Genomic DNA, 21,121 nt, shown 5'->3' on the forward strand with positions numbered 1-21,121 from the left:
CATACTGGGTGCAGTGGTGGGTACAAAGATAAACACAGGAATTTAAAGACAAGAAAATAAGACATGCATATGCAAATATGAACACAGAAGAAAATAAGTTGTATCAGAGAGTTACAGAGAATGCAGTGAATATTTTGAGTGGGAAAAGATTATTTGTCAGGTGAGTCTAGAAAGGCTTAAATACAATTTGGTGAAGAAAGATAGAATTTGAACCTGGGGAAGTGCAGAGGAAAGACAGTCTAGGAACATTGAATAGTTTGGTTAAAAATAGGGAAAGCGAAGGATTTACACTCAGTGAATGGTGGGTAAGGAAACAGTGGGAAGAAGCCCTCCCTGGCTGAAGCTGGATAATAGAGGGCCTTCAGTGAGGAATCTGCCATTCGTTCTGTTGACAGTGGTGGTACCTTTGAAAGCTTTATTTTTCAGCATGAGCACGATGCCAGAATTGTGCATTAGGAAGGTGAATCTGGCAGAATTATGGAAGATGAATTGGAGGAGAGTGAGTTGAAGTAGACAGAGAAATTCTGACATTTTTCACGTGTTACAACATGGATGAACCTTGAGGATGTTACGGTAAATGAAATAAGCCAGTCATGAAAAGATAAATACTATATGAGCCACTTATATGAGGTACCTAGTGTAATCAAATTAATAGAGATAGAAAGCAGAATGGTGGCTGCTAGGGGCTAGAGGGAGGGGGAAATGGGGAGTTACTGTTTAATGGGTATAGAGTTTCAGTTTTGCCAGATGAGAAGAGTTCTGGAGATGGACTGTGGTGATGGTTGCACAACAGTGTGAATGTACTTCAGACTACTGAACTGTATACTTAAAAATGGTTAAAGATGGCAAATTTTATGTAATGTGTATTTTTACCACGATTTAAAAACAACCAAAAAAAACACCCTCGGAAATGGTTTTATGTAAACTACAAACTGTAGTGAGTGCTGTCACCACAGGGTGCTGTGAGAAATAAAAGCTGAGTTCTTTTGAAGTTCTTGACTTAATCCAGGTGAGCACTAATGAAGGCTTAAAGTAATGTTTTGGCAGCCTGCAAGGAGAAAAAATAAGCTATATTTGAATGATAGGATCAACAGGACCTTTGAAAAGAAAGGATTTAAGAAGAGTCACAAATGATTTTTGAAGTTTCATGCCTGGGCATTGAGGGGGTGAAGGTAGTACCAGAAGAGGAGAATAAGTGGGTTCTGAGAAGAATTAAATTTAATCTTTGTTTCTAATACCATTCTCTAGTCAAAGGAACTAGAGTTTCTTGGAGAAATGGCTGATGCTAGGACTGAGGCAGGAAATATACAAGGTGGACCTGGAGCCAATAAGGAAGTGCCAATAAGGAAGGAAGTGCTCACGTGGTGATGAGGATATGTCAGACGGACACGGGAGCCAACTGAAAGAGCTCTCAATGGCCAAAGTTGGAAGAGTTTTAGCAACGAAGTTAAAAAAGTATTGGATTATAACCCAAAGGATAAAATAAATATCCATGAGTCCATACTGATATAAATAAATGATGGAATAAATAAGTGAGAGAGAAGACACAAATCTCCATGCAGAAGAATTTAAAATAATTTATGTAGCTAACTTCACCCTTAAGTAGGGGAAGCATAAGTTGCCCTTAGGTGTAAGCTGTGCATAGTGACTTCCTTTTAATGTGTACATTATGAAAGGGGGGGCGGGAATAACTTTACAGTGCAGAAACCTGACGAACACTACCTCAGCCAGGTAATTGAGGTCAATATCAACAGTGATAAGTCATGTTAATAGTATGTGTCTTTTGCTCATCATCGCTGATCATCAGGGAAATGCAAATCAAAACTACACTAAGATATCACCTTACACCCATTAGAATGACAAAAATATCTAAAACTAATAGTAGCAAATGTTGGAGAGGTTGTGGAGAAAAAGGAACCCTCATACACTGCTGGTGGGAATGCAAACTGCTGCAGCCACTATGGAAAACAGTATGGAGATTCCTCAAAAAATTAAAAATAGAACTACCATACGATCCAGCCATCCCACTACTGGGTATTTATCCAAAGAGCTTGAAGTCAGCAATCCCAAAAGTCCTATGCACCCCAATGTTCATTGCAGCATTATTTACAATAGCCAAGACATGGAAGCAACCTAAGTGCCCATCAACAGACGAATGGATAAAGAAGATGTGGTACATATATACAATGGAATACTACTCAGCTGCAAAACAGAACAAAATCATTCCATTTGCAATAACATGGATGGACCTTGAGGGAATTATGTTAAGTGAAATAAGCCAGCTAGAGAAGGATAATCTGTGTATGACTCCACTCATAGGAGGAATTTAAAAACATGGACTAAGAACAGTTTAGTGGATACCAGGGGAAAGGTGGGGTGGGGGGTGGGCACAAAGGGTGAAGTGGTGCACCTACAACACGAATGACAAACATTAATGTACAACTGAAATTTCACAAGATTGTAACCTATCATTAACTCAATAAAAAAAAATAGTATGTATCTTTGATGTGATATAATGAAGTCATGCTTTACCTCTGTGGTCTTTCTTCCAAAAACCCAAAACCCCAGTCTCATCATTAGATAAATATCAGACAAATTCCAGTAGAAGGTTAACCTATAAAATACTTGACCCAGTACTGCTAAAAATGATCAAAGTCATTAAAAACAAGGAATGTCCGGAAAACTGTCACAGCTAAGTGGAATCTAAGGAGATATGACAAGTAAATGTAATGTGGTATCCTGGAAGAGCCTGAAACAGAAAGAGGACATTAGATTAAAAGCTAAGGAGATCTAAATAAACTATAGACTTTAGTTAATAATAATGTATCTGTATTGGTTCATTAAGTATAGCAAATGCACCATACTCACATAAGATGTTAATAACAGGGGAAACTGGGTAAGTGGGTATCTTAGTCTGCTTGAGTTCCTATAACAAAATACCGTAGACTGGGTATCTTAAGCAACAGACATTTATTTCTCACAGTTCTGGAGGTTGGGAAGTCCAAGATGAAAGTGCCTGCTTTGATCGGCCATGATTTGTTTCCCGGCTTGCAGACAGCCACCTCCTCACATTGAGTTCTCCCATGGCAGAGAGAGAGAGAGAGATCTCTGGTTTCTCTTCCTCTTATGTGGACACTAATCCCATCATGGGGGCTCCACCTTCATGACCTCATATAAACCTAATTAACTCCCAAAGACCCCACTTCCAAACACCATCACATGGGGTTCAACTGACAAATTTTGGAGGACACAACATTCAATCCATAACAAGGAGTATATGGGAACTCTGTGTTATCTTCTCAGTTTTTTGTAAATTTAAAACTGTTCTAAAAAATAAAGTCTACTTAAAAAAGGCAGAGGAATATAACTTGGTAGGGGCTTTGTTTTTGTTTTTAAGGGACATTTGAGCATATTAGTAAGTGATGGAACAGATTTATTGGAGGAGGAATGGTTAATGGTGTGAAAAAGAAAAAGACAGGAACTATCAATTGAATAGATGAAAGCAAATGCCCAGTGGTAGGGGTAGCAATAGAGAAGGATGCATTTTCCTCCAAGTCAGAAGAAAATAATTAGAAGATAGAAAATCAAAATACAGAGTGATTTTATCATGGAGTAGGAAGGAAGTTGACAGCATCAGGTAAATCTAATTTCAGTAGGTTAGGTGGCAAGGTCCAGGGGTTAGGGGTGTACGTTTGTTTTATGTACAGATAACTGTTCCTTGTTGATTGGTTACCATTAAATCAGTAGCTGTTTTACTTGTACACTTTACATCTTGTGTACATCAAAAAGATTTGTAAAACTCAGAAATCTTAATAGGTAACATTTTCAAATTCACTAAAGGAGAGAGGAAAGGAAAGATTAAGCAGAAATTTCCTAATATCAAGTTTAAATAGTTTACGTTTCAAATCTTGGCAGATGTTACCTATCTAAATTAGCTGTTAGGATACTCAATTTACAAAAGAAAACTTCTTGAAAATACAGTACATAGAATAAATGAAATTCTTTTTAATCTTGGTGAGGTCACTTGGGCTTTGTACAATTGGAAGGGATTGCAGAACTGATCCTCTAGAACCTGTCAGTAGCCATTTGCTTGAATGAAATGTTGAATCATATGACCTGAATACAGTTTTCTCAAATAGTGCTTAAATGTATACAATCATACTATTTTTAGGAGATGGAGGATTGATATTTAAGTTTCTTCATTTGTACTTTTTTAGTGACTAAGAAGAGTAGTAACTGTATGTATGTGTTTGTGTGTGGGATGAAAAAAGTTGTAGAGACCTGTGCATGTATATTCATGGTTTTATTAAAACATCTTTTGATAAAGAAATAGCTATTTTTTTGTTGTTGCTGAGGAAGATTCACCCTGAGCTACGGTCTCTACCAGTCTTCCTCTATTTTGTAGGTGGCTCGCCACCACAGCATGGCTGACTAATGGTGTAGGTCTGTGCTTGGGCTCCAAACCCACTAACCCAGGCTGCCAAAGCGGAGCACAGTGAACTTAGCCACTACGCCAGGGGCTGGCCCCCAAAATTACATATTTATTGAAAAAGTTTAGAAAGCACAGATTAGTAAAAATCCTTAAATCTCGGAGATAACCACTGTTAACATTTTTTGGTTGTATTAGCCTTCCGATATTTATATATATGTTTGTGAACACATATCCAACCTGTATGCCTTCTGAGTTAAATTACTGAAGAATGGAACAATGCCATTTTAGAGCTAGAAAAATTTTAGAGATGATAAAAGCCAGTGATTTTTCTCCAATCTTCTTATTTATTTTTTAAGTAGCAGAATCCTTTCTTAATATGTTAAATCTATAATTGAAGCTCTCTAATTGTAATATAGATGGGAGCCTGGGGCTTCCTGCCACTCATTCTTTCCCCTCGCCTGAAAACGAAAAAAGCTGGGTCCCTAAGCATCTCCCAAGTTTGTACTAAAAATGATTTAGCCCTACCTCTAATATTCCATACTGTGTTAAAGAAATTTTGGGTTAATTTACTTCCCGTTTTCTCAGTTTAAGGTGTTTTTTGTTTTCTGCAGTAAAAACTAGATTTTCATATGCCTTTCCAAAGGAATTTCCTTATAGGATGAACCATGTAAGTATATTGTATAAAATAAAACTGCTTGTCAAAGCCGTCTGTGAACTAGCTCCATTTTATGTTAGAATAGACTGAATACTCTCCTAGAAATGGCACTTTCAAATAGTACAAGAATATAGACTTTAGTTCTAAATTAAAGCGAACTTGCTTCTACCATTTAAAAAAATACTTCATAGCAGTGGTTATCACCACTGTGTGACCGTTAAATCACCTTGGGAACTTTTTAGTAATACTGATGTCAGGGCCTCTCCAGACCAGCTAAATCAGAATTTTCAGCCTTGAGGCTCAGGCATTGGTGGTTCCTAAAAGCTGCCGGATAATGCTAATGTGCAGCTGGGATTGAGAACTACTATAATGGAATAGTGTGAAAACCATGTTTGAAATTTAAATTGTAATTTTTTATTTAATTTTCAGTATTCTTTCCTTTTACTGATTTACTGATAACAAAAATAACATTTTAAATGGAGATAATTGCTTTTTTGCATTAGTTGAGTGGAAAATATGCTGGAAAATCTGAAGTTTATATTTTAATTATATTTTAATTAAAATAATATTTTAAATAAAATATTTTATTTTATTTTTAATTAAATAATAAGGATATTTTAAATAAAATAATAAGAATGCTTATATGAGGCTGGCTTTTCCTTCTAAGGATTAAAATGCTTTATAATCATAATTGCATGTGTTGTGTAATACTAAAAAGTAATTTTTTATTGCATATGTTCATTCTAATATAAGCTACTATGTTTATTTTCTTGATTTTAAAAGCATTTTAGTAAAAATTTTTGATAATGTCTATAAATATGTTGGACTACATAGATTCATTTAATTTGGTTTCGTGTTGACATTTATAATCTTTTTTTAACAGATATTAGAATGTGAATTCTATCTTTTAGAACTAATGGTAAGTATATTTCTTCTTTGTGATTAATAGAGTACAACTTATTTTCAAATTTAGTGAAGTTAGGAATTAAAGAAATTATTTGTAGGGAGGTGCATCTTAGAGCCGTCCAGTGATACATGATGGTGAAGTCCTATTACCTAGTCGCATCATCACTTGTATCCTCCCAGAACCTGTAAAATAGTTTGTATGTCCTACGTAGGATGGGAACATTTTTCTGTTCTATAGTATCTATAATAAAAGGATTACAAGCAAACCAGTCAGGCCATTAAACCACTGTAAATTATTTGCACAATTTGTGTATGTGTGTGGTGTTATTTAAAGATAGATTATGTCTTTGGCAGAATTCTGCTCCTCCATTGGGAAATACGGATTTGTAGGCTAATAAGAGGTTTCAGTGTGTTGCAGATGTGACACTTTGAGTCTCTAAGGGAATGGATGCTGACTGACTGCCAACCGATTTATCAAGGTATATTCCAGAGAGAGCACTGCCTTCACTATTATAGTAGAGTTAGGGCTGCCATACTGCTTGCTTAAGAGAATAAGAGGGAAGCAAGCATGAGTTAGAGAAATACATTTTGAAATACACAATTATAAATCAGTTGGGTAATGATAAGGTTTTTGTGTTGTAATAAATCTGTTTTTATACATACACATTTTTTAAACTGTTTCTAGGATTGTTGCTTGATAGTGTATCATCCTTATAGACCTTTGCTCCAGTATGTGCAGGACATGGGCCAAGAAGACATGTTGCTTCCCCTTGCATGGTAATTAGAACAGAAGTTATTCATAGTGTAACATGTTATTAGCTAGGAAGGTTGACAACTAAATATGAAGTTTAGTATTTTTAAAGTAATAAAACTAGTGCCCCAAGATATTTTATGTTGAGCAAAATATCTGCTTGTTGAATTTTAATAACTATATTGGTATAAATGCTAAAATGATAAGGATCTTTAAATTATCTATTTGATGACTATTTCCATTAAAATTTGATTCTTATTAAAAATAGGCTGTTTACATAAAAATTAAGATGTTATCTTTAAACTCATCAGAATACTTTTTGGTGATATTCAACATACATATTAATAGTCGTATAATTTCCTATCTGATTTTCTAGTTTTTGAAAAGTTAGAAAAATGTTTGTTTTATAATTTATTGAGGTTTTAAAACAACATATATTTAGCTGTAATTTTATTCGTTAAAATATGCTTATTCATTGTCACGTTCATGTATCCATCTTTTTCCCTTGATGTTTTCTCCTTTATGTCTGTGCTTCAGTAATATAAAAAAGAAATGTGTACAAAGATGGGAAATCTGGCCCTCTCTGGGGGGAAGTGTACAACCCTATGAGATAGTTCTGCTTTCAGTAATAATATGATTTACATTTCTATAGGAGGATAGTGAATGATACCTACAGAACGGATCTTTGCCTACTGTATCCTCCTTTCATGATAGCTTTAGGTATGTAAGCGTGGTGTACCTTTATTAGTTAATTTGTTATGAACCTATTTAGGTCATCCTAAAAGAAATTTCACCCTATTGTACTTTATGTTTTTATGTTTCATGAAGTAATAGACTAATCCTTGCATGTGAACTTTCAATAATATGAACTGCAACTGTCACAAATCAGGATTATTGTCCCCCCAACCCCCTTTTTTGGTAAGTTTTTTTTTTAAATTGTTTAAAATAATTTTAACCAATGTCTGAATAGAACATTTTTGTTCGTTTAGGGGGAAAAGTGCAGAAGTAAGCCTGCTAATGTTAGTTGTAACTTAACTGGGCCTGTCTTTCATTTCCTGAGCCCAGTTAGGTCCCCAGAGGTTGGATAAAGGAGCCTCTGTGGTCCTTAATGTCTTGTGGAACAAGTTAGCTACCATTCTGCTATCTGTGGAATGCAGTACTGTATTGGCTTAGAACACAGTCTTTGCAGTCAGTCCTGGGTTTAACCTTTGCTTCCTTTACAATTGTGGGAAAATTATTTAACCTTCTGAGTTTGTTTCCTTAATTGTGAAATTCGGGGGGTACTAATAACTCCATACAGAGTTGTTACAAGAATTAAACATCTTGTAGAGCACCAAATAATGCGGGTCGTATGTTAGGCACTTGTTAGTTTGTTCCCTTTCTTTCTTCTATTGATTTCTATGACTGTGTCCTCTTAATTTTTCCACAAATTCTTTTACCAGTCCACAGTTATTTTCATTGGTTTCTCTTTTTTTTTCAGTTATTGCTTCAATGTTAATGTTTCTCAGCCTTCTTACATCAGGGTGGTAAATAGGTTATACCTGTACTTTTGTAGTACTGGAGGCTCCCTAAAAGCACTGTATTTGGAAGGATTCTGAAGCGGCATCTGGGTTCAGTGAGAAAGAATGTTGGGCTCTGCATAGGTAGGAAGGAGGGAATAGCAGGCCGTGTGCCACATCTTTGCTGTCCCTGCTATCTTTGTTCTTCCTGGGTAGTCTCACTGAGGCCTGTGGCTTCTGCTATCTCTTCGGTACTGAAGCATTTAAATTTCTTTCTTTAACCAACATCTTGCTCCAGAGCAGTTCTTTATACCCATCTGCCTTTTAGATAGCTCCACTTGGCATCTCTCTGGCTCCTTAGACTCATGAGCTGGACTGAACTCATCACTTTGCCCCAAAATATGCTCCTTTTAATGTCTTTGCTAGCTTGGTGAATAGCATTAATTAATTACCTTTTTTGGAAACCCAGCAGTTAGGCTCTTTATCTCCCTCAATACCTACATCTAGTTGGTAACCAATACCTATTGTCCCTTCCTCTCAGTTGTCCCTTTAGTAGTCTCATAGCCATCTTCTCATTTCCATCCAGGTTACTGTAGCAGTCTTCTTTCTGGCTAATTGGCCTCCAGCATCCCTCTTTTCAGAGAGCCAGTCTTTCCTCCACACTTGAGCTAGGCTGGTGGTTCTCAACCAGGGATAATTTTGCTCCCCGGGAGATGTTTGTCAATGTCTTGTCACAACTGGAGTGGGGTGCCACTGGCACCTAGTGGGTAGAAGCCAGGGGTACTGCTAAGCATCCTACAGTGTACCAGGCAGTCTCTAAGAATTATCCAGCCCACAATGTCAGTAGTACCAAGGTTGAGAAACCCTGAGCTAGAAAGAACTTTTTAAAAAGCAGAATTTGTCCCCCAAATAAAGTCTTTCAGTGTTCCTCCCAATTTCTGGATAAAATCCACAGCTGCTCTTTACCATTTAAATACACACCATTCTCTGCTCCCACTCTCACCTTTTTTAAGACTTGGCTCAGATATCACCTCTTTAGTGACACCCTCCTCACCCCCAAACTCCCTACATCACCTCGATCTGGGTTTAGGATGTCTCCTTTGTTTCCAGTTTACTTTATGTATGCCCCTGTCATGGCATCTTCCACTGTGTTTTAATTAAGCTGTTATAATTTCAGTTCTTTGGCCTCTCAATCCCTCCTGGACCTACACCCTACTCTATAGCTTTGTTTGACCAGGGGCAACCAGTGTGTCAGTTCACATTTGAGTCGCTGTTTGCCTAGAATGTCATCCTTAGCAAAGTCATATGGGTAACCAGATCAGGGAATATAATTTAACAAGCTGGCATGAGATCAGGGGAGCCAGGCTGCTCAGTAGGAATTATATTAGGCAAAATTATAACATAGATTGTTGTCTTTGGGCTCTTTTATTATCTTTGTTAGTTTATAATGTATATAATTATAGTATATACAGTGCATTACTTTTTTTACGAAACTGTTTCATTACAACACTGAACTCTGTACTAGGCTGCCCAATTCTCACCTAACTTGATCATGTGCTAATAACTTTAAAAAGCAGAGGTATCACTGCTTTTAACTGAAATATGAAAACATAGTATTGAAATTTATCCGTGTATTGATTGGCTGTTGTTGTTTTTGTGTGTTTTTTTGGGTTTTGGGGGGTTTTTTGGTCACACTGACTGGGTACATTTTGATCTCTACTGTGTACTGCTGTTCAGGGTCATTTCTCTGCTCTAATTTCCTCATTGGATTTTTTCCTCTCTAACACACCCTGACTCTCAAGGCAACTGCACCATGACTAGCACACAGTGAGGAGCAGGAGATGTCAAGAACCTATTAATAAGTCCAGTAATTTTTTCTGTCTATATCAGATTAAATTGGTGGGATGGTCAATGGAACTATGATATGCATCCATATAATTTTTTAAAAGATATTGGAAAATACCATGAAAATTTTAATTGATGATCGTATCTTTATTTCTGAGTTTGTACATTCTATGTTTTCAGTTAAACATGGGCCTTTGTCTCATTTTCTTTCCAGCTTGCCTACATGTAGCCTGTGTTGTACAGCAGAAAGATGCCAGACAGTGGTTTGCTGAGCTTTCTGTGGATATGGAGAAGGTATTCTTTAAAATTCTGTTAGTTGAATGTTAGTTGAACATTTTAAAGTTAATGTCATATTTACTTATCATGAGCCTAAAATCTTAACTATGTCCATCAGGCTTAGAAGATTTTTGTTAAAAAAAAAAATTGAGGAACATGTTTGGTGAGAAGAGTTGATGTTGACTATTTAGGTTATTTTCTCTTTTGGGGTTAGGCTTAAACAGAATGGTAAATTTTTGGCTTGATTGGTTGTAAAGCAGCCCCTACTTCCCAGGATTATTTTAAAAGCTCCCTAGTGACTACTGTAATACTACTGTAAACTTCTGTAACACAGCCTATCCTGGCAAAGTGGTTTTTGCCCTTTTTTCTACCTTTTCTGCTGAAATGTTGATAGCATTAGAATCAGTCCAAGGTTAAGTCTACTCAGATGAGGAAGAAAGGGCTAATTTGGAAACTGGATATGACAGATTTGTAGCTGCCAGTGTTTGAGCACCTTAACTTGTGTAGAGAAGTTAACAGAGAATCAAAACAATGTCTTTTGTGTACTACCTCTCATTAAATTTTTTGAAACAATTGCTATCAGAGGAATTGGCTTTATAGTGGTATACTCCTTTGTAATTTAGATCTCTGTTCCTAGTACCTCCCTATTTTAGTAGTTTTGGTTACAATATAGGCGAACAGAAGGAAACCAACTGTAGAGATGGATAAGGACAGACAGGCTATACACATTAAAGGTTGAGAGGCTTGGAGGAAAAGCCAACATAGCAGGATGGTAAAAATACTGCTCTCACGTTCATCAGGATTGTCTAATCTAACCTGAAGGACAGAGACTGTCTTTTCACTGTTTGCTGAGGGATGCCTAGTACATGATGTGTGTTCTTTATATTCTATATGTTGTTTGACATTGCCACTGAGAACTTTTCAAATATTTTCTTCTAGATTTTGGAAATAATCAGGGTTATTTTAAAACTATATGAGCAGTGGAAGAATTTTGATGAGAGAAAAGAGATGGCAACTATTCTTAGTAAGATGCCGAAACCAAAACCTCCTCCAAACAGGTACTTTGTAGACTTTAATTGATTGATTTCATTTAATTATATATTTCATACCCATTACCATATTTTTCTGTAGATTATGTTTCTTAAAGTTTCTTCTAAAACTTCATGACATGTTAATTTTTTTTAATTTGTAACTTGAAAGATTGAGAATATCTCATTTAAAAAAATACATTAATCTGGTCACCTATTTAGTAACTCTAATGCAACAGCAGGTCCATTACAGGTATCCCTCAACATATGGCTATATCCTGTACATAAACTTAAACAACAGAACTAGGTGAGTTCATCTGAAATTCAGGGATAAAGAGTTCTGGAGTAGTGCCATGTCAGTTTATCTTTTTTCATTACGGCTATTATCCTGTTTTATAAATTTCAGTAGCAGTTTTTAAAAACTTAGAAGATGATTGATCTGATATTATAAAAATAAATAAAGAATTTTGACTTTTGAGTGACCTGAAGATCCATGGCATACAGTAACCTAATTTTGCTAAATAGGAATCATTTGTGCTAAACGGGTGTTTTTTGTTGTTATGTTTTTTGTTTTTCTTTTTTTAATAAGATCTATTTAGTTCAGTGGTTCTCGGTTCTCACTGTACATCAGATCTTTTGGGGTAAGGAGAAAAAGTCAGAAGGGAAATAAATGCTACCCATCTTAATCATTTATCAAGAAAAATAATTGTTATATAGTATTAAGATAGATTTGTAGATCTGATAAGTTAATGTTACCGTTTGGAAAAAATTAATACTTATTCAAGGAGCTGTTTAAGGCAGTCATTCAAACAGCTGCCTTTGGATGCATTTTTTGCAGAAATTCCCTGAGTGATTCTTCACTAGTGGCAGGGCCTGAAGCTGCAAGATGATGATGGACAAGATAAGGCAATAATCCTGTTGCCACAGTTACTGGTATTTTCAGTTTTAGTTATTTTAAATATTCAGCATTTTCCAGAAAATTACCATATTTCTTTCTGGCTTATAAAGGTTTGCTGTATTTACATATGATTTTATTATGCATTTGAACAGTAATTTTTTTTTTGGAAGAACACTTCTTGACTTTCATAATTAGAAGCAATAAGGTTTTATATGTAAGATTTAATTTCATAGGAAATTTGCTCAGAAGAAGCTCTAATCTCTATGTTGAGTGATACCTGTAATGACAATGAAATCCCATACCCCAATTTAAATTTTTTGAGTGTATATGAACACTAACTTCCAGAATGCTTGTCATGTGTGAGGGCATTAAGTTACACGAGAATAAAAACATAAAAACAAATGTTAGTCTTCTGGATTTTAATTTTTCCACATCTGTGCCTTAGAATCAGGAATGTCTTTGTTTTATACAGTTGTACCACAGAATAACTAACTTTAAAGATTAGTAGGCTTATCAGGGTGTGAAAATGAGTCTTTTAATTAGTGTAAAATCTCTTTCTTCCCCACTTGAACAGTGAAGGAGAGCAGGGTCCAAATGGAAGTCAGAACTCTAGCTACAGCCAATCTTAAAACATTCCGAAGAATTCCATAGTGGACCAGTTGGAAATAAACCATTGGACAGATTTCAGTAATGCCTTCAATGGAACACAAATGAAAGTGAATAGCTTGTTTCTGTCAAGCATATTGGGAAGTGATTTTATTTTTGCAAAAGAAGTTTTTCTTTACCTAATTTGATTCTAATACATAATTGATTAAATTCTGTTTATAAAAGTTTGGAAAGGTTCTAAAGGGACCTATGGACAGACATACATAAACATTTGAAAATTAATAGCTTTTGATTAGTATGATTTTTCTTAATTTGGATAACAGAAATTGTAGCTTTTTATTAAGCCAGGAAACATAAAGCATAATTTGTTTAAAATTCTCTTTGGTCAATCAAGGACCAAAAAAGGGCATAAAAAATCAAATATATGAGGGTTTTTTTTTTTCCCTCCTTAAGTTAAACTTTAAAGCTGTATTTAAGGAATCAAATCTTACAAAATCCTGGAAGATTTTGGTAATGATGTTGATAATTTCAGGGAAATTAATCAAGTACCTGTTGATTTAAAAATGTATTTTATTCAATAGCTTTGGTATCTTGCCATGGAAGATACTAGCCCAGCCTAGCAGAAAAGTGCAATATGTATAGCATACTTTGACATTTTAAAAATTCTATTAATTCCATAACATTTTGATGTGCTGGGCAAACTTTTAAGAAAAACTTACATGAAGTTATTTGCATTTAGTTCACAGTTAATCAGACATTTTGAAAGCAAATTGGATAAAACACCATAATATGGTTGAAATCTGGTAACATTTTAATGTTTTTACTCTACTGTGAAAAGTTTTTTATATGACATACACACCCTAGTTTATTTTTGTGTCTTAGTGTGCATTTACAAATTTACTACAGGTATCCTGAGCCAGGAACACAATCAGGTTTCAGGCCAGTTTGATACTGGCTATTCTTAATTCTCATATGAGTGTAGGACTTAAGACTAAATGTTACGTCAGTGGGACTGTGCTGTCTGTGGAACTTAATAATCATTTTCTTCAGACTCGAAGGAGAGTGATAAATAAAATTTGGAGTCATAGGATATTGATGTACAATTTAAGGATTAAGACTTTTTATAAATCAATTGTGAACAATGGATTATTAAATTAAATGTTGACTTCCTAGTATAAAATTGCAAGAATAAAAGTAAGTTCTCCAGCTCTATTGACTAGTGTCTTGAATTTATCTTTTTGAATCTGCCTTATCTTGTTTTCTGAGAGTCCTCCTTCCTTTAGATAAGTATTAAAGCCTCCTACAGTTTGTCACATGGGTAATTTCACATGGTTTATGAACAGACTTTAGAGTTCTGTTCCCTGTGGAGAGTATCAGATAAGCTGGAAAGGGTGATTATAAAGTCAGCACCAATGACAAATATAGGTGGGCAGGAGAAGAAGTGAGAAAAAAGCTCTCCTCAGGTCTGAAGGAATTAAGGTGGGGCTTGCTTCGGAAGGGCGGAGTGATTATGTATCAGTCATTAACTTAACGCTCATTTTTCCTTTAAGCTTATTTTTTTTAAATTCTATTTTAAAAATTAATCCATATACCTTGTAGTTTTGTTTTCAACCTCTTATTGTAAAAAATGTAAAGCAGCATATACAAGGATAGATAATAAAGGGTAAAGAACCCCATGTACTGTCACTCAGCTTCAGCATTCATGGCCAATTTCATTTAAACTCCCATCTACTTTCCCCAACATGCATATTATTTTGAAGGAAATTCAAGGTACATCATTTCATCCATAATTATTTCAGTATGTATTCCTAAAAGATAATTGCTTTTTTAAAAAAAACTGTAAAAATATTATTTACATAAAAAGAATTAAAATAATTTCATAATATCAAATATTCAGCATTCAAATTTTATGTCATAAATAGCATAAAAAATTGTTAAATAATTGTAGTCAGGATCTAAATAAGGACCACACATTGTAATTCATTGATAAATCCTTTAATCATGGATTCCTCCTTTATTTCATTTTTAAATTCCTCTTTTGGGTTTGCTTGTCCAGTAAGAGTTTCTCATATGGATTTTGCTGACTGTTTACTTGAGATGCCATTTAACATGTTCCTTTCTCCTCTGTATTTTCTATAAATGGTCATTCAATCTAAAGGCTTTGTCAGGTTCATGTTCAATTTTTTTTTATAGACTACTATAAACAGTGTCTTCCATCAGGAGGCATATAATGGCTGATTGTCTCTTTCTGTGATTTAGCAGCCATTGACGATATGTATTATTTTTAAAAATCAAATATTACCATAGGCATACTGTCCAGTGATAGCCACTAGCCACATGTAGCTATTGAACACTCCAAATGTGGCTAGTCTGAATTTAGATATGCTATAAATGTACAAATACACGTTGGATTTCAGATACTTCTTACAAAACAAAAGAATGTAAAATATCTAATTCGTTTATAATTACATTTTTTAAATGATTTTTTAGATACATTAGAATTAAAAAACTATTAAAGTTAATTTCACCTCTTTTGCCTTTTTAAATGTAAGAAAATTAAAAACTGTATAATGGCATGCATTATAATTCCATTGGACAGTGCTGTTGTAAGGCATAAGGAAAATGTGAGACCCGTGTTCTGTTCTCCCTACCTCTCATTTCTGCTCCTTAGAGCAACTTTTAGTCATTTCTCTGCTTTGTGTTACTTCCACATTTCCAAGTAACAAGCTTATAATTCTAGCTTTTATGGAGCACTTACTATGTGACATGTAAGTTCTAGGCTCTCCATATTATGAAGGCATTTAATTCTCAGAACAATCATTTTAGAGATGAGGAAACCCAAGAACAGAAAGTTAAGTAACTTATGCAATCATAGGTCAAGTAATTAGCAAGAGCTTCGATTCGATTCTAATTCTTAAAACCTTGGCAGCTGGGCTCATTCTCTTAAACATTTCACCAATCTACCTCCTCTGCTTACCCTCCAGTTTGTTTTTTCTTTACTGTTTTGAACTTTTTTCAATTGTAAATATTATCTATCAACCTCCTACTATGATAGTTTTGTGGTTAAGATTTGGTACTCTCACCGCTGAAGCCTGAGTTCCCAGTCAGGGAACCACACTACTCGTCTGTCATTTGCCATACTCTGTGTTGCTGTGACATGAAAGCTATGTTGCCAGTATTTCAAATACCAGCAGGGTCACCCATGGTGGACAGGTTTGCACAGAGCTTCCAGACTAAGACAGACAAGGAAGAAGAACCTGGCCACCCACTTCTGAAAAAACTGCCCATGAAAACCCATGAAAGCAATGGAGCATTTGTCTGATCTAGCATTTGCCAGAAGATGATGGGATGGTGAAAAGAAGACCAGGCAGGGTTCCGCTCTCTTTGTTGTACACAGGGTGGCTAGGAGTCAGAATCCACTCAGTGACACTAACAAACTTCCTACTATGGAAGATGGAGATTTCACTTTCTCACAAATCTACCCCTATTCTCCCATGACCTCCCAACCTGGTTGGACTACTACTCTTATCATCCTCATGATTGTATAACTTTTGTTGAATTCATATTCAATATATATTAAGTATGCATAGATAGTGTTGTGTTCTGTAGAATACTATGGTTACATTTCCTTTCTGAATATTTTTGTCTTTCAGAACGTAGTAATTGCCTTGGTTGTAATTTGCTCAATTTACTTTGAGTTTTTATTAATCTATCATCAGAATCATTTGTATTTATTCATTTATTCCACAAATCACTCACAGGGAGACATTATTCCTTGAGTCCATCATCTTTTTGTTTAGGCATCAGGATATGGAGGATATACTTCTTTTTCTTTGCTTATTTATGCCTTTGTTTTAATGGAGTATATCCTCTAGTAGCTTCTTGTGAAAAGGTGTATTGGAGGTTCCTTTTTCTTTTAAGTAGCACCTTGTTCTTGTTTGAGAGTGCAATGTGTTTTCATCATTCTAAGGATATTAATTTAGGTTTTTTGGTTGTTTTAAAGTTTTCTTTGCTTCCTGCATTAACACTATCTCCTTGATGTTCCTTTTTTCTGTTTGGTTTGGTCATAGTCTTTCAAGTTAGAATCTTGCTTTAATTGCTTCAGGATCCTTCATATTTGAGAGGCACAGAGAAAGTTAATTGGAAGGTCTCTGTGCTTGGGTAGGACTCTTCAGTGGTGGACTTCATTAGGGGAAGTAAGCAACAAAACTTCATTAGGCATCCCTCCTACCCCCAATCCTATTCTGAAGCTTTTTCTTTGGGATAGGTCAGTTTTTCTAGAGAGAAATCTTCCAGCTTTCTGTCTAAAGTGGTGTGAACTGGGCTGTCAGAGTTCTTGGAGACAAGTGAGGTCAGGGGGCGGGTATCTTGTTCAGAGTTTCACTTTATCTTTCTGTTTTAAGTAAGAGATCTCACTGCCATTCCTGCCCCCAGATAGTTTAGCTGGAAGTTTCACTTGCCTTCTTTACCCATTAATGTTAAATGAGTGCAAATAGCAACCCAAAATATCAACTGCCTATAGGCAAGTAATTATATGGTACTGATTCACACAGTAATAAAAACAACATAATATAAATGTTTGACATGCATTATCGGATTTAATCTTCAAAACCGTACTATGAGGCAGAACTATTATTATCCCCAGGTGGATGCTCTTCAGCTAGATTCTACCGTAATAATAATTTATTAAAATTTCTCTCCTTTTTCCTTTTCCCTCCTTAGCCTTGCTCCTGGAGAAACTTGTAGCATTGAAAAGAGGTGGTGACAACATTACATTTTTGCATTAATAAATTGCTGTCCTTTTAGACACTGAAAAATAATTTTTACTGGATGGTGGGAGAAACATTCAATTTCCATTTATTTTTAATAATACGAGTTTCTCACAGGTTAGCTGCTGATCCTACCTCTGTCCAGTATTTTTTATGGAATATACTTACTGGCTAGCAAAAGGGTACATTATCACAGAGTCCAAGGGATCTCACTGAGATCATAAGGCAGGTAAGAAGGACCATGTAAATAAGGAAACCTGGGACACTCGGATTAATCCAGAATTCAGGCTCTCCTCTGTTGCCACTTTTTCTAGGACATCTTCTATTCCATTATGAAAATAATCTATAGTACATACAGTATTTAGAAATGTAATCTGGCTATTCTACATTTCTAAAACTTGATCTACCCTTGAATTATCAGAGTAAAAGTGATACTCTCCCATGATTGAAATAAAGCAGCCACTTGTTAAGTGATGTAGTAAATCGTATGCTATATTTTTACATTTTGAGGCATCTGTTACAGACCTTAGTAATGGTTTTACTCTTAAGAGTTTTATTGTAAAAGTCAATGCAATTTAAGATAGATAATTTGTTAAATTTTAGAATAACAAAATCATCTTTATAAGTTTGATCTAATATAGAAAATATTCTAATTAATTTACTAACCCTTTGCTGCTTCAAAAAGATGTAAATGAAGTTATATTTGGGTAAATAGGATACATTATTTATCATAAGGTTGTTTCTTTAAAAAAGTATCAGGAATCCAAAGGTATTATAATTGTAGAATCTGGTTTAAGTGTCTGCCAGTGGGGATATTAAGTTCTTATCCCATATATGCAAAAGGTAAAAATAATAAGTATTTGTTTATCCACCAAACATGCTAAATAAAATGTTAATATTATTGTAAAGCCTCCAGTATTCTCGCCCCACAAAGGAAACCATTCTGAATTTGGTATTTATTATTCTCATAATTTATTTATAGTGTAATGTACATAAATATGTACTCTTATACTATATATGTACATATATAAATAAACTGAATTATTTTGCATGTCGTACCATATATGTTTCTGTAATTTTTTTTCTCTAGACATTGTGAGTTATCCATGTTAATATGTGCACCTCAGTTTTTTTGTTTTTATTAATCCTTCTCATCAGCTGTGTCTAATCTGCTCTTAAACCCATCTACCGTCTACTAGGTTAATTTCAGTTATTGTTTTTGTTTGTTTGTTTTTTGGTTTTGGTGAGGAAGATTGGCCCTGAGCTAAATCTGTGCCAGTCTTTGTGGGACGCTGCCACAGCATGGCCTGATGAGCAGTGTATAGGTCTGTGCCTGGGATCCAAACCTGTGAACCCTGGGCCAATGAAGCAGAGCGTGCACACCCAACCACCATGCCACCAGGCCAGCCTCTGGTTATTGTATTTTTAAATTTTAGAAATTCTATTTGATACGTTTTGGTAGTTTCTATTCCTCTAATAAATTTTTCCACTTTGTCATCTAAGTTATTGAATATATAAATCAAAATTATTTTAAAGTATGTCTGAAAACTCCAATATGTAGATCTGTGGATCTGCTTCTATTGTGTTTTCTTTATTCTCTTATTTTTCAGTAATGAGGTCCCATTTACTGCTATTTCTAGTGATTTTTTATAGAATTCTGAACATTGTATATGAAAAACTGTAGGGATAATTTGTGGCTGTGGCTCAGAGTTCTGCAAACCATGCCCCATGGGCCAAATCCTGCCTACCACTGTTTTTGCCTGGCCTTTGAGCTATGAATGTTTGCTATATTTTTAAATGGTTGAAAAATAAAAGGATATTTTGCAACACATGAAACTTACATAAAATTTAAACCTAAGTGGCCATAAATGGTTTTATTGGAACGCAGCCACCATTCATTTGTTCACGTGTTGTCTCTGGCTGCGTTTGTGCAACAGTAGTAGAGTTGAGTAGTTGCAACAGAGACCTTATGGCCCACAAACCTCAAGGATTTACTATTGCCAACCCCTGCTCTAGCTAGATAATGGGATCTTTCTCCAAGAAATGATGTACTTCTGGTAGGCCCTCAGAGTGTCAGAAAGATCACCTTAATTCATTCAGACATTTAGTTGATTCAAAGCTGGTCTTATATGTTTATAAGGGTTGGTCAATTTCTGGTTCACCTCTACTCAGAGTATAGCTTTTCAGGGGGTCCAACTAAAAGCCTGGTGTGTTTACCCAGGCTCCTTACCCAGGCTGCTGTTCCTTGATGGGCCTAGTACTTCGGTGTGGGCCCACTCTCTACAGTTTCCATCTCTGTGAGATTGTAGCTCCTCAAATCCTCACTGCCTTAGTATATTTGCCCTGGTAATCCTTGTTTATATAAATATATAAACAAAATCTGCTTAAAGGCATGACAGAATTACTCAGGCAGCAAGGATTTGAAGAGCCATGGTCTCAGGGAGGAGGAAAGCTTCAGAGGATGAACCAACATTGAAAAATGTGTGTGTGTGTGTAATATGTGTGTATATTTTCCAGCTTTTCTAGTTCTTGTAGGGAGTTTGCTCTGCTAGAAACTAGACTGACATTATCAGAAATGGGAGTTCAAGATGATCCCATCACGTCCCTATGCCAAATTCTCCAGTGGCTTAATATATCACTTAGGACAAATCAAGTCCTTGTAGTTACTTGCTAGGCCTTATATGATCTGAACAACTAACGTAAGTGACACTAAAATCAGATGGGTCTGAAGAGGCAGACGGAAGAAAGCACACATTTGTTTTACCATCAGTGCACTAACAAGTGTAGGACTTAACATTAGAAGGAAATATATTCATGCTAGTGGGAGTCATTTACATTTAACTTTTTTTCTATTTTAATTGTTCTTTAATTGAGATAAATTATAGAAAAATGTATATTTTTGTGTTCAATGAATTTTGATAAATGTATATACCTATGTACTAATACCTCAGTCAACATATAGAGCATTTCCATCACCCTAGAAATTTACTTCTTGCCTTTCCCAGTTAATTTCCTTCCCTCCACAGAAGCAACCACTGTTCTGATTTCTACCCCCATACATCATATTAGTTTTTAAAATTGCAAATTATATCACTCCCCTTCTGGTCACAACACTACCATAAGTCTTTGGATGCTGTTAATGTATTTTCATTGTTCATATTTCACCTACTTTTCTGGATCCCAGATTCTTGGTGTTTTAAGGTCAAGTCTGTTAATCTACTGGTAGCTCTTCGATGAATAGAAGCTGTCCTAATACAAATGGTCACACGTTATGATTAGGTAATACAAGCAACCTGGTCTTTTGGAATACTATTGAACTATACTAAACTATTTAAAAATTAGAATACCAGCCCTTATATTTCCATGGCAAGTCACATACATTATTTCAATCCTCAATAGCCTTTGGAAGTAGGCAGAGAGAAATCTACAGTTGAGAAAAAGATTCAACAAGTAATC

At 35.3% G+C, this 21,121-nt stretch overlaps 1 protein-coding gene across 3 annotated transcripts in view; it reads left to right on the forward strand.

Moving 5' to 3' along the window:
* Nucleotides 1-18,991, forward strand: part of CCNC (cyclin C) — a 31,696-nt gene extending 12,705 nt beyond the window's left edge. The window contains exons 6-12 of one of the 3 annotated variants that reach the window (XM_046675517.1): nt 5,044-5,099; nt 5,971-6,006; nt 6,679-6,770; nt 7,397-7,464; nt 10,303-10,382; nt 11,304-11,422; nt 12,231-12,832. In XM_046675517.1, coding sequence (XP_046531473.1) covers nt 5,044-5,099; nt 5,971-6,006; nt 6,679-6,770; nt 7,397-7,464; nt 10,303-10,382; nt 11,304-11,422; nt 12,231-12,282 — 503 coding nt within the window. In that variant the 3' untranslated portion in view covers nt 12,283-12,832. Of the gene's footprint in view, nt 1-5,043; nt 5,100-5,970; nt 6,007-6,678; nt 6,771-7,396; nt 7,465-10,302; nt 10,383-11,303; nt 11,423-12,230; nt 12,833-12,864; nt 14,109-17,618 lie in introns of those variants that run through there. The other 2 variants (XM_046675516.1, XM_046675515.1) reach the window with 2 other exon arrangements.
* Nucleotides 18,992-21,121: the final 2,130 nt, after the last annotated feature.

This window comes from Equus quagga, chromosome 11 (assembly GCF_021613505.1).
Source record: "Equus quagga isolate Etosha38 chromosome 11, UCLA_HA_Equagga_1.0, whole genome shotgun sequence".
NCBI lineage: Eukaryota > Metazoa > Chordata > Mammalia > Perissodactyla > Equidae > Equus > Equus quagga.